Below are 14,178 nucleotides of genomic sequence, written 5' to 3' on the forward strand. Positions count from 1 at the left end.
TTCTTTTAAAATATGCTACAGATAATTGAAAAAAAAATCATCGTCAGAATGAAAAATATTAAATAAAGGATAGGTGTCACCCAACTAGTTTTTTCCCTCACGTGAGTGCAAAATGTCTTTATATGACGGAATGCACACATGTAGATTTATTTCATTGGTCTTTTACGTCGTAAGCTACCCAAGACTATTTCACTTATTATACAACGGCGGCCAGCTTTATGGTGGGGGGGGGGGGGGGAGGAACGAACCTTCCCGCGTACTGTACGACCGGACACAGATGAACGTATAAATTAAGTGGAGGGGGGGGGGGAGGGGGGTACGTCACTTTAGTGACGCTAAACGTGACGTCATATATTGATATACATCATGTACGTTCATCTAGGGTTCGAGCCGTTTTTTTTTATAGTGAAGCTATGACCGAAGCTGGGGTTTTCGGTTGGAATGTCCAGCTTAGCTTTGGGCTACGTCGATCATAGATATAACAGGACACTGATGCGCAAATATCAGCGCAGAAGAAACCTTTCGAACAGCAGATTCTGCATATGGTTTCACAATACACCACTTTTGTGAACAAAAATGCATCTGTTCCGTTCAATTAACTGCGGTACGCACCACTTCAGTGCTGGGATATCCTTTTATTTACTTCTATGGCTATCTCCAGTCAGTTTGTGGTCAAATGTACAGGTGTTGACGTATGGCACAATCAGATCGCATGTTTATTCTAGCCCTTTTCCTATTAATGTTGAAAATGTATGTCAACATTTGTCTTGTATATATTTATTCAAGAATGCTTCACTCTTCTTTTGATATGATTGTTCGATGCTAATTAATGGAGGAAAAGAGGGGGCACAGATCTAAATTTGCCCTTTAACGGGACCGGCATACGGGCGGATTCTTCTCTTGCAACAGGCGGTGAAGCGACTTTGAATTAGGAATTCTAATATCTAGTATTTATAAATGAAAAATATAAATTGTTGCGCAACATAATATTTTGCTTGTTTTATGTGTGCATGGATGGTTAACTCACTGTGACGTTGCGCCTCGGAGCTCTGCCGAGCTTTCACTTTCGTAAATTGTATGGAGCATATATTATGATATATAGACAAAGTTTTTCCAATCTAATTAAAATCAGATCATACAAGTATAGCAAGGGCGCAGACTACACTAAGTAGAATGAATACTTGAATTTCCCATTTTATAATATGAAAAACATAGCCTACAGTAAATAAAAGTCCGTGGCACTGGTAGACCTGAGTTCGGTATTTTGCGAGCATCCGGTAATACATCAACAACAACAGTTCTGACCCGTCTTGCTCGCTTCTCCTGTGGTCCAAGAATGTCGGGTAAATACTCCTTGTTGTCTCTTCCATCAGATAAATCATTGTTTGTATGGAAATGATATTAATATAACTTAATTTTGTGTTGGACATATTTATATATTTGGCTGTTTTACATGTTATTGCGCAATTCACTAAAATGGGTCAGTTTTCATTCAGTTTAGGAACTGTCTTTAGAAAAAGTCAGCGTCAACTTTTGTTAGATATAGGCCTAACACAGAAAAGATTAATTAATCAGAATGGTTTTGATATAGATATAGCAATGGCGTAAGGGTAAAAGCAATAAATATATTTACAGGAGCACGTTGACATATAAACATTCCACAAATAGATGGCTTGCAAAGGCAGCCATCTTTGAGGTAAGTTGGTGTGTAGTGCCCATTGTATGCCATTATCAGCCAAGGGCCTCTGTCCAGCTGATGACACCTCTAACAGTAGACACCCAGTGGGCAATACACAAACTTACCTCAAAGATGGCTGCCATTGCCATCTATTATTAAATTCTGATTAAATGTGGATCAGAGTATGTATTGTCAATGTATGATAATGTATCCATGGTGTATGTGTTAACAATTAAGATGCTTGAAAGTACACAATTAAACTACCTGTAGTACAAAACTATCTAATTAGGTCTGGCTTGATTAACATAGATTGACAAAAAGTCCAATCGGCATTTCAAGGGTCTTGGGTGTTCGCGCATATTTGGCCAAGAGAAGGTGGGGGCTCTTGCAAACTACTGCAGTGAAAAGATGGGATTGTATGTTACATGTAAACGGCGCCACCAAGTCAACAGACAGATTTGTATTCAATCAAGCAACTACCATAAAATAACATCTTTTATCTACGTTGGTTTGCGAGATCCCCCACCTGTCTCGTGGATATCTGTGTGAACTTGTGAGGCCCCTGAAAAGCTGATTGAACTTATTAGGACTCTTGCAACGTCAGGTTCACTGCATACCCTCAACCAGAGAAATACAGTGTTATTAGGCAGAGGTCATCTGGTAGAATATCCAACAGGAATGGACATTAGAACAATTCCCTAAGTAATGTGATTGTCTTCAATTTTGTTATTATTATACATTAGACACAAACGTTCATTTAGGGGAGAAACATTTTATAGTTGGTTGCCATACAAATCAGGTATTTTATCAAAGTTAATAATTTCAGTTTAAATACAAATCTACAGCCAATCCTACAAAGCAGATTTTGAAATAAGTCAAAATTTAAAATTTCAATATGTTGCATTGTTTTTGGTATAAAAAGTTGGTTATTGGATAAATTTTTTTGGCTGAAAGATGAGACACCAACTTGGAGTCTGTTGAGCATTTAGGGGATTTCAAACCGGGAAAACTTTAAAATTTATATCCAAATGGGTTCTTAAAGAGTAAATTTTTTTCTGCATGCAGAACACTCCAAACAGTGCGATGTTATTATGAGTCTATTGGTGTCAAGAGTTAGCAGAGGCCCAGTTATGGAGACATGAAAAAATGTGAAGAAATTTCCGAAAGTAGTTTCATCCAAGTGCCAGAATGTGTAACAAAGTAGACCGTGTTGTGGTCAAATGTTAGCTTCCTTTTGTGATTGTTTTGTTGGGATTTATAGGTAGTTAATAAAAATAGTAATCATGTTTGATGTCGTGCTTTCATTTATTATCCTTTCAATTTTATGTTGCAAATGGGCTCTTAATTACATCTGCCACATGATTAACATTTGGATATAAAACCATCAGGTTCAAAGGTTCAAAGTTTAGCTAGTTGTGAGTGTGTTTTTTTTATTTTCCTGTTGCTCAAGCCTTTGGTGTGCACTGTTGGACCCCGCAGTTATTCTGTTCAGTAGGCGATTTTCTTTTCTTGTGGATAGGGGAAGAAGGTCAGCCAACAGTTTTTTGATTCAATATGTTCATGCGCCTCTTTTCTTGTGAAAAGGGGAAAAGGGTCAGAGAGTCAACCGACAGCTCATTGGTTCAATATGTTCATGTGCCTCTTTTCTTGTGAAAAGAGGAAAAGGGTCAGAGGGTCAACCGACAGCTCATTGGTTCAATATGTTCATGTGCCTCTTTTCTTGTGAAAAGGGTCAGAGAGTCAACCGACAGCTCATTGGTTCAATATGTTCATGTGCAGCCGGGTAATCTAATACGTCACTATGCTAAAAATAGAAAAAGCACATGGCCACACATCAGTGGGTTTTCCAGACAAACTGATGACGGTAACAATCATTGATAACTACTTATATCGACCGGTAATGACTGGGATGCCTGGAATGGCAGTGTGACATTAATCAGATAAGGTTTATTGCTTCTTTTTCATTGTTTGTATGGGAAGTGGAGAGTATACATCATTGACTCGGTTAGTGAGAATTTATATCTTGGTATTAAAGGCTGTATGTGAAGGTGCTGTTGAATTCTGAAACTGAATGTTGAATGCCATCTCGGGCCTGTAGGAACAAATACATGTTTTGTACCAATTTTTTACACGTCATTTCGAATGGGCCATGTTGTTCGCCATGATAACTCTCAAAAACGTACAAAGACTAGAACATCTATACTGACGAACTGAGATCAAAATAAACTGTGAACTAATTTTGAAATGAATCACCTAACAGTTGGTTTCATCCATTGAGGGAAAATAAGGGCTTTAAATGTATACACAAACTGTGATGAATTTGGACGTGGTGGGTTAGAAAAGTGGAAGTTCATTCATCTTTAGTTTGATAAATCTTCAACATGCCAGTAAAAGTGAAAAGAAAAAGTAGATACCTTAACCATCTTTCAAAAGTAATCCAGCCGTTTAAGTTTGAATCAGACAACACAAATCAACGTCTGCCATGTTTGGATTTTTTTTTTTTTTCTTCGGGCAGGGAGATGGGCTGCGAAAAATTTATCCCACCCAACATTCTGTGACAGGGCATGCAATTCTCAAAGAGAATGTTGCATAAGATAAAATTTTCATGGCCCATCACCTTGCCCAAAGTTGAAAAAAAATTCCATTCATGGAGGACGTTGATTTGAGTTGTCCGATTCAAAAGTTTAAACGGCTGGATCACTGTTAAAAGATGGTTTACCACTACTGGCTTTAACACATTACCTTTCGGGCATTTTAGGGAATCGGTGGCTAGCAAAAATAAAGTAGGGTTAGAGCCGGGGTTTTTTTTTAGTGAAATTAGCCGCGTGGAAGTCTATATGACTGAAACTGGGCATTACAGTTGGAACGTCCAGCTTAGCTTTGGGCTATGTCCCCCCCCCCAACATCATACCCAATATGAAAAGTTCCTGAACTGTTTAAAAAAAAAAAATTTGTTCATGTCATCAGTAACAAGTAATCGTGTAATTCTCTGAACAAAGATAAACTATATATACTTTTTTGTGTGTGGTGCATTTTTCTGTCAGGAAGGGCCTTAAAAATTGGGGAAGGGCCAATTGATTTGCAAGTCAATTGGCCCTGCTGGCCTTTTGATTTGTGGGGCATATTTTTACCCCTGTATAGTGATATTTATGTCGCCCTGAATCCCCAGAACTGTTTGATTTTATTCACCTTGTATTAAAACTTGGAGTAACTGCATACTTTGTGATCCTAGATTTGATCTAGATTCTGGTGGATTTGCGCAAAGCAAACCTACGGGAATCCGTTTAGATTCTGGTAAAGACGTACGAAATTAACGTCCTGTTATACAAATGAAAAAATTGTTTGGTACAACGTTAAAGCACTCAATCACTCACTCGGCCATCCCCCCCCCAAAAAAAGATTGTTGTGCTCCTTTGTGAAAGTGTTTTTTACCATATTCATACTTGGTGACATCAAAAAGTAATATTAGTACTATATAATATATATATAGTACAATAGAGCGGCCCTGATAGCATAGTTGGTAGAGCGCCCGCTTATGGAGCAGTAGATCCATGGTCAGCCCTGGGTTGAGTCACACTTCAGACCTTAAAAGAGGAAGTTGTAACTTCTTCGCATGGCGTTCACCATGGAGGGGATAGTGCAACGACTGGTTGACCCGTATCAATATAATGGCTCCAGTGGGGCAGCTTACTTGCCTGTGGTAAGGCGTCTTAGTGAAGCAGCACTAGATAAAAGAGTGGTGGAAATCCGTTGTGCAACAAGTAGGTACATCACATGCACTCTAAGGATTTGTTTGGTTTTTTTTTATTCTTGCTTACACATATGTTTTTTCTTACTGTTGCAAGGCTAAAGAATTATTAATCTGTTGCTGGGTTCTTGAATACCGACAGAATACTCTGGCCCTTTGTGGGTGGACATCGAGACCTAAGAATTGTGCTGAAAGACAGCTGGTCATTAGTTACAAAAAAAAAATGTAGTTAGAAGAACAACAATGGACCCATTTCACAGCCCTTGGGCTCTATTTTTTTTATATTGGATTTAAAGATGTTGATATTTTAGAAATGATACATCTAAACCAGACCCTCTGTATGACACGGGAAACTCGCCAGTTTATACTGAAAATGATATAGTTAGGGGTATGAGATCTGAATAAATCAGTGCATATGGGTTTTCTTAACAGTATTTCTAATCATATATCTTCAATCTGTCTTTTTATTTTAGATTGGGTTGTGATATACTCAGGTGGAACAGTGACATCCACAATTCAGGAGAAATGCAACCTGAGAAATATCACCTGGTTGAGTAAGTGTTGGAACATATACTGAATGATCTGCACCAGGAAGTAATCTGCCAGCTGTGAATACATATAGTATGGTCTTCAGTGGTGTCGAAATGAGAGGATTTAGTATTTTCCTCAACACAGATATCCTCTCCAGCTTGCGTCTTCACGTAAGATCGGTCCAGTAAAATAAATGTGCATTTTCTTTTATATCAAAGTTTGATTACCGTGTCGGTGTTCTTAGTATTTGATTTGTTTATTTATTTTATATATACACAGCTGTGGTCAGGGTGATGGGAGGAAACTTCTTCTCTTTGTTAGGAACGTGTATATGTTTATAACTGAGCCAGCAAGAGCTCTTAGTATTTTCGAGGCAATCCCAGTCCACATTTGGTTTATGGCATTTAGCACTGAAATTGTTATTAATGACTGTCAGTGTGATACACATGCATGTGCATTCATGAACTTTTTCAGATGTAGATGAGCCGTGTGCTGAACCCAGTGAGCTGAATTTCACAAAGATCTTGTTTATTGTGAATAAACGTTTCCTTTCTTTCTTGAGAAAACGACAGAACCACAGATGGATGAAATTTCTTGACGGTAAACCAAAAATAATATTTTATGCTTATCAGGAGAAGTAAAGATTGTCCAAAGATATGTACATACATGATTATATCGGCCAATGACCCTCAGATGTTTGCTGACAGTGTGGCCAACAATGCTGTCAAATAAGTCAGATATAGATTTGACAGTCATGACATTCTGCACATTCAAGCAGAATGTGTTTGATGATATATTGGGCATGACAAAGAACACACTCATGAGCAGTACTCCCACAAAAATATGAAGATGGAAGAATTTGTGATTTTTAAGTACCTAATATATTAAATATAATATAAAGTAAAATGTATTATTATATATCTAGTACATTAAAGTAAATATTATATACACGTTGTAATATACCAGAAAAAGACTTATATACATGTATTTCTGACATTGAAAGATATCTTCTATGGGTCTTTATACTAACAGACTTATTGAATTCAGTAACTTTTTTGTTTTTTTGTTCTTGATATACTTGGATGCTTAATATTACCTGTGGAGTGTTACTTGTGAGACTTATCGTGGGTTTGCATTTGGCAGCTGTTGCTGAAAAGGGAGACTCTGGTAACAACCTGAGCAGCACTGCAGAGAACTTGCAAGCTGTTGTCTTTGCTGGCTTATCTGGGGAAGATCTGGAAAATGGAGATGAGCTCTTTCAGGGGTTAGAGAAGATTCTCTTGGAGCCTGGACAGGATCTGTCCACTTTGCTGATGCAGATATTAGTACGTGGCACAGGTGAGTCATGCGTACAATCAAATCAGATAGAACGAATTCTGACTGATTCTTCCATCTTAGTTTTCTTGTGAAGTTTCATAAATTTCTTATCAGAAAAACTTTAGTGTTAGCATAAATGTATCATGTGCTTCTAAAAGTGCATTTTTATATGTCAAACTTTACGTGAAATACAGTAGTTTGAAACAGGATTCGAATGCAGGCTGTTCCTTTTCACTGCTCAGAAGAAATTTATTAATTTATCATAAAAAGACAGGGAAAAGGGTGCTAAAGGTAATGAATATTGAGATCCATTACACTGTTGTGTAATGGTGAGTTGACTTGAGTTTTGGCTGTGACTCAGTAGCTCTATTAAACTTTGTGTCATCCTTTTAACATGGACACCCTATATTTTAACCACGACATCCTATATCTTTTAAAAAGGACTATTTATTTAACAAGAGACCTGTATGTAAGACAACAAGAAATCCTAAGTGGGCGATGTCACAGCTATTTGTGAATTTGCACTTGTTAGGATATCAAAAGAACAATATCTGATGAAAATTATAACCAGCAGAAAATAAATACACATTGCTTTTTGCCTTAAATGGATTTATTTTTGTGAAGCAGATACTTTCTTCAAACAGATAGGCCTAGAGGACTTACATCTTACAGGAATCATCCTGGAATTTGATTATTTCTGATGTGAATACATGTCTGTTTTCAGGTCAGATATTGAGTAGCAGCCAGGAGCATATGCCTCAAGATCATAGTATTCCCCCTGGCTATGGCTCTGTCTCTGACTATGTCATGGGCTGTACAAGCGGGCTGGATGCCACGCGCTCTATGAGCTCCTGTGGGTTAGCAATGGCGCACCCGCAGTCCATGACAGGGCTAGCTGATATACACGCCCCCTCTCACATGACCCCACCACACCAGGCCAGTTGTCCCAATAGTAGTGAGATGGCTTACATTCCCCTCCCTGTGTCTGAGCTCAGAATCAGTCTGGATGACCAGCACCTCCATCCCCCACAGGGAGGTGCTGTGAGCACTTATCACTCAGGGAACGGCTCCTACAGAGGGATGTCTCACCAGCATGGGCAGCATGTGTATGCACAGCCATTTAATATAACCTCAGACAGATCATTAGAAGGTTAGTGCTGTTTGTACTGAATTTGTCCAATCTGTTTTATATTCATGAAGTAACCGTTACACAAATTTTTGGTTTCCAGGATTTCCTTGCCTATAACTTTATATAGAAACAATTGTAAGAATTATGTTACTAGGGAGTACCTCATAACATACAAGTAATGGTGGGAAATAATAGAGATTGTCATTACCTGTTCTCTGGTAACTTCTGAAAGTAATAACAATGTGAAATGTCGTCAGGTAGTGTGTAGAATCTCTTGTACTCTTGTACCTTCATCACATACATTTGACAACCATGTGAAGTGTCTTTCTACCAGAAATTAACGTCAAAAGTAATAACAAAATGCCTTTATATGATATTTAGAATTACTTGTTCTTTAACATAGCTTCATAATCTGAACATGATGTGAATCGTCTGTAACTGAAATTTCCCTGGTTTGTTTGTTTCATTGCAGAGTTCAATCCTGGCTATAGCACTGTGTTATTTTGTCTGCCTCTTTTCATATTTCAGATAATAATTCTTCAGGAGTCTCGTCATCTCCATGGCCTATGGTAAGTTAAACTTTACTTTTCATCACTAACATTCAAAAGCTGTTTTTCAGCTAAAATTTTCATGATAAAGAGCTTTTAAGGCCACTCATGTTTGCATATCAGCTGTGATTTTTGTTTCGGGCCTGATGGTGTTTGAGAATAATTATTTTGTTTGCTGATACAATGGAAGAAGTTAATGAAAGTGTCATTTCTTTGAGGTTTAACATATGTAAAGGAGAACTAAACATACAGTGGGAGAAAATCAACTATATGCTTTCTCTTCACAGACCTCTTATAAGGCTGGGCTGAGCACAGAGGGTGGAGCATGTCATGTGGACCCTAAGCCATCTTGTAAGATAATAACAGGGAAAGTCACAAATGACTTAAACATTTGCTTTTTGTGTGAATTTTATTGATATGGAAGTCAGTATTCTGACACGTGTTAGCCGGAGCCGTGTAACATGCACAAATGTTATAAATATGCTGGAGCCATTTAACATGCATGAATGTTGTAATAATGCTGGAGCCAGGTAACATGCATGAATGTTGTAATAATGCTGGAGCCAGGTAGCATGCATGAATGTGATAAATATGCCGAAGCCAGGTTATTTGCATGAATGTTATAAATATGCGAGTTGATTTTATTACACCACGCATCCACCAAAAATTATTGCTTTGAGTCTATTCGTTTGTCATGCTTTCATTTCATTGCAATAACTCCTACAAATATTGTGTTTTTGATGTGCAGGTTCAAGTTGTGAAATGTCAGATCAAGTGCAAAAAGTTGAACTCACTTGATCTGTGCATAATTTTTCATATTTAACAATTACTTTGATAGGTCATTGGTTTCTAATCTATGAAATAACTGCTTTTAATATTATTCTGTTTTGATTAAGTTTTGTGTGCTGTTTTGTGTGCGGCCCCTCAGATCAAGATCGTGCTTCGCTTTTGCATGTTTAGCGCACAGTCTGATTATTTAGCGCACAATTTGATTATTTGGAGCACGATCTGATTATTTAGCACAGAATCTCATTGTTTAGTGTACAGTCTAATTCTCGGAATCTGTTTGTATTAAGATGTATATTTATGGCCCATGTTACTTGGATTTATGGCTGTTCTGTGAATGTTAACTGGAGAAAATGAAAAAGAAACCTGTGACAAAGACATGTTCACATTGTTTTATGTGAACAGAATGCTCCTATAAGTCAGTGAAACTGTATGCTGACATCTTCTCAACAATTATTAAGTTCACCTGATTGAAAAAAAGTCACGATTTTTATATTATAAACACCTGAGGGTAGCTATGTCTATTTCGCATTGAGGTGCAGCTTTATTTTTCAGCCACTAACATTACATGATCAAAAACTATATGCACTTTCATTGAAAAGGAATATATGTAAATGCAAGCAAGGAAAGCTTCAAACAGTTTCAGGGAATGTTTCAGATATTAAGCCTTGCTTTAATGGCTTTGTTTATTCAGTTCCTGTTTTCTTGGATGATTTCAGCTAGCTGGACAGGCGACAAGGCCTCTGGTCTCTATGACGACGACTCATTGGTGATTGACTTACCTGTGACTGTCATGCAGTACCTGACCAGTGAGATGGACATCAGCCCGAACTATGGCAAGGGCTGGACGGAGCTGGCTGCCCTCAAGGGTTACATCCACTCTAGGGTGAACCGCATCAAGGGCAACCACAGCATTGAGTCCCCATTTCAGTATCTTCTGGGTCAGCAAGAGTTTAGCGGTTACACCTATGGTCAGTTGAAGAGAGACCTCAAGATTTTACCCAGACTGGATATCCTCAGACGACTTCAGAATGGAAACTTTATGTAAAAGTCAGAAAAGGCAATACCATAAGTACAACACCTTTTTGTTTTGTTTTTTAGTTTTGGAGGATTTGGGTGGGGGAGATTTTTTGTTTTTTGAATGATGGTGAAACCATAAAATATTTGTCATATTAAACTTTCTTCCATATACATGTAAGTTCACAGAAAGACAAAGTTGATGCATAAAATTTCATTAATCCATGTTCAGAAAAACTTATCAGATGATAACTGAGTAAAATTCATGTGTAAAAGTGTCTAATTATATGCCCCTGCCAAAGGGCAGAGCGCTTTATGTAATAACGATTTGTCCATCTGTCTGTCCATCTGTATTTGTGTCTGGGCTTTAACTCCAACAGTTTTCAACATAGAGTTTTAATATTTGGTGGATACATAGATACACAGAAGCAAAATCTTGTGTATTATAATCTTTTATAGGAGCAAGTGACTTATTAGGTAGAGTGCTTTGATGTAAGTAGTGCTACTGTGGTTTTGAGGTTGAAAACGAAAACCACAGTAATGTAAACATTTGCATCATGCATACAATATGGTGTCTCATTGAAATGTTACACTGCTGCTATTTATTTATTTCATTGGTGTTTTACACCATGATCAAGAATATTTTACTTATATGACGGTGGCCAGCATTACAGCGGGAGGAAACCAGACAGCCCAGGGGAAACGCACGACCATCCACAGGTTGCTGGAAAGCCTTCTGAAGTATGATCGGGGAGGAAGCCACCCTGAGCTCGAAGTGACCACATTGGTGAGAGGCTCCTGGGTCAGTGTGATGTATTAGCACGCAAACCCCTCAACCACGAAGGCCCCTATGCTATTGTTAACGATGGACATTAGTTGGTAAATTTTCATTATTTTAAGGTATACCTTAGGGATCATGGTTTTGTTCATCCAATGCCAAATAGTTAATACCGATGCTATTGAAGAGCAAACACAAAAAGCAGTATGAAACCAGTATCATTGACAATTTCACATGATTGAAATTTAGTTTGCTCAAGAACATTTGTTACTGTTATACCATTGGCTTAGTCATGCATAATACTCATCATTATGAGCATTCCATTACCATGACATGCATTCTCATTATACAGGAGGTCTCACCTTGATGATTTTGGCTGAGGCATATTTATGGGGTAATTTTAGTTCAGTTCAAATATATGTCTTGTTCAAATATACGTTTTGACGTGCGAGAACAAAGGAGCTATCATGACCAGAGTGTTTGTCTTATAATAAGTGTGTAAATCAGGCTAGATCGCTTGATTACACAGCGTGGACAGAAACAACATGGCCAGTGTTCTCTTGTGACTGATGACATCTGCCCAGAGATTTCATAGAATGGCCTAGCTAAGATTAACCTAGAACTGTGTCAGATTAGCTGTAGTGCTCAATACAGTCAAGGGATCGCTTGCGACGAAGAGAGGAAGAACTGTTAGCATTGGGAAGTTAAATGACGTTATACTAATTTAATAGAATTTTTAAAAAATGGAAATAATCAAAGGACTGATATTGTTTACATCAGAGTTCCTTAGCAGAAAATTCATCTTAGTGATCTATTTACATAGTGCGTGTTCATCTGTGTTGGACATGAATTCTGGTGAAAAGGGTCTAACCACTTGTTGGTCATGGCATATTTTGGGTATATTTCCATAATGAACTGTTTTTTTTACCTGGAAAAGCTGCAGTTTTAACCTATAAATTTGTTAAGTTTCATGAACTTATTGTAAAGGTATGATAAAAGGGGAAAAAAAAAACACTTTGTTTGATGGCTTACATGTATTGATGGCGTACATGTATTACAAGTTACTGTTGTAGCTGTCAGCCCACAAGTTTCCAAGTCAAAGACAAGTTCCAAACTATTTAACACAATTTTAATATCATGCAGCAGAAGAATTTCCAAAATTTCACAATTTGTGTGTGCACACTGTAAACCATGTCAATAGAAGAAATCGAGATATATTTTTTCTGATGTAAATAATTGTCACATTTGTATCGCGCAAATTTATACGATTTTCAGCCTGACATAGTTTTATATGGTTTATGGTATAGTTTATAGTTGTTGACTGACATGTTTTACTAGTTCTTGTAAACATGTTGCACTGTATAAACATGGTTACCAGTCAGTGTCAGAGTTGTGAAAAAATGAATGTTCCAGTCATGAATAGTCATGAGAAAAGGCCTGTGCAATACGGGTCTTCAGATATTCTCATTTCTTATGGTAGAAATCATTAATTACTGTCAGATTTAGTCATGCAACTTCAAGAATTTTTGTTTTGACACATCTTTGGCGATAAGGGTACTCTACTAACCTTTTTATAAAAAAAAAGCATTAGTGCATTTTTTTTTTTAAGGATCAAGGAATTTTTGATTTACATGTAATGTTGTCTGTGCCACTTTGGTGCTATACTCTTCCTGTCTTAAACAATTTGGAATTTAATTGTAATCACTTATTCATTTTTTATGCACATTTCTTAATGTGTTTATTTTTCCTTAATTTTTGCAATTACATATACTGCAATGAGTGTGCTTCATTATGTAAATTTAAGGTTGAGTATTAGATATTTCAAAGTCAAGTAAGTGCTGCATTGTTTTCTTTATTTTTAAATTTCCATTTGTTAAACTTAATATGTGCATTATTTTAAATTCTTTCATTTTGTTACACATTTCATTGTTATCTATTATTCCATAACAATTTTAGTCGTTTTGTGATGTTATGTTTTCAGTTCACATGTTTGCTTTCTTCTTCTTGGATGAACATCAGTACATGTACATCCTGCTGAAATAAATTACATGTACGAACAACTCAGTGTTGTGTTTACGAAACCTTTGTCGCTGATTTACTGGAAGGACATTCATACATGTAATTCAAGTCTTCCTTGTTTAAAATATTGGCAAAGTTGTCAAAGATGTCGCGTCGCATAACTGCCAGAAAGTTGCATGACTTGATGTAGCTGCCAGAAAGTGGCATGACTTGATGTAGCTGCCAGGAAGTGGCATGACTTGATATAGCTGCCAGGAAGTGGCATGACTTGATGTAGCTGCCAGAAAGTGGCATGACTTGATGTAGCTGCCAGGAAGTGGCATGACTTGATGTAGCTGCCAGGAAGTGGAATGACTTGATGTAGCTGCCAGAAAGTGGCATAACTTGATATAGCTGCCAGAAAGTGGCATAACTTGATATAGCTGCCAAAAAGTGGCATAACTTGATGTAGCTGCCAGAAAGTGGCATAGCTTGATGTAGCTGCCAGAAAGTTGCTTGACTATGTAGCTGCCAAAGGTTATAGAGTGATTGGTCGATTGAGTGGTTGGTGTTTTAACACCGAGTTCCAGAATTTTTCACTTTTGTGGCGGTAGTCAAGTTTTGTGGTGGAGGAAACCAGGCTTAACC

General features: G+C 37.4%; 1 protein-coding gene across 2 annotated transcripts; it reads left to right on the forward strand.

Annotated features, from left to right (window-relative positions):
* Positions 1-478: 478 nt before the first annotated feature.
* On the forward strand, positions 479-13,584 carry LOC135466682 (uncharacterized). 2 transcript variants are annotated; one of them, XM_064744320.1, is made up of 8 exons: positions 479-604; positions 5,900-5,980; positions 6,432-6,557; positions 7,101-7,295; positions 7,999-8,424; positions 8,932-8,972; positions 9,239-9,302; positions 10,457-13,584. In XM_064744320.1, the coding sequence occupies exons 1-8, from the start codon at positions 577-579 to the stop codon at positions 10,783-10,785; spliced, it is 1,290 nt and encodes a 429-aa protein (XP_064600390.1). In that variant the 5' UTR covers positions 479-576; the 3' UTR covers positions 10,786-13,584. The 2 variants fall into 2 exon arrangements, with proteins under 2 accessions (XP_064600390.1, XP_064600391.1); XM_064744321.1 differs by lacking the exon at positions 479-604 and adding an exon at positions 1,284-1,343.
* The last annotated feature ends 594 nt before the right edge of the window (positions 13,585-14,178 follow it).

This window comes from Liolophura sinensis, chromosome 6 (assembly GCF_032854445.1).
Source record: "Liolophura sinensis isolate JHLJ2023 chromosome 6, CUHK_Ljap_v2, whole genome shotgun sequence".
Lineage (NCBI taxonomy): Eukaryota > Metazoa > Mollusca > Polyplacophora > Chitonida > Chitonidae > Liolophura > Liolophura sinensis.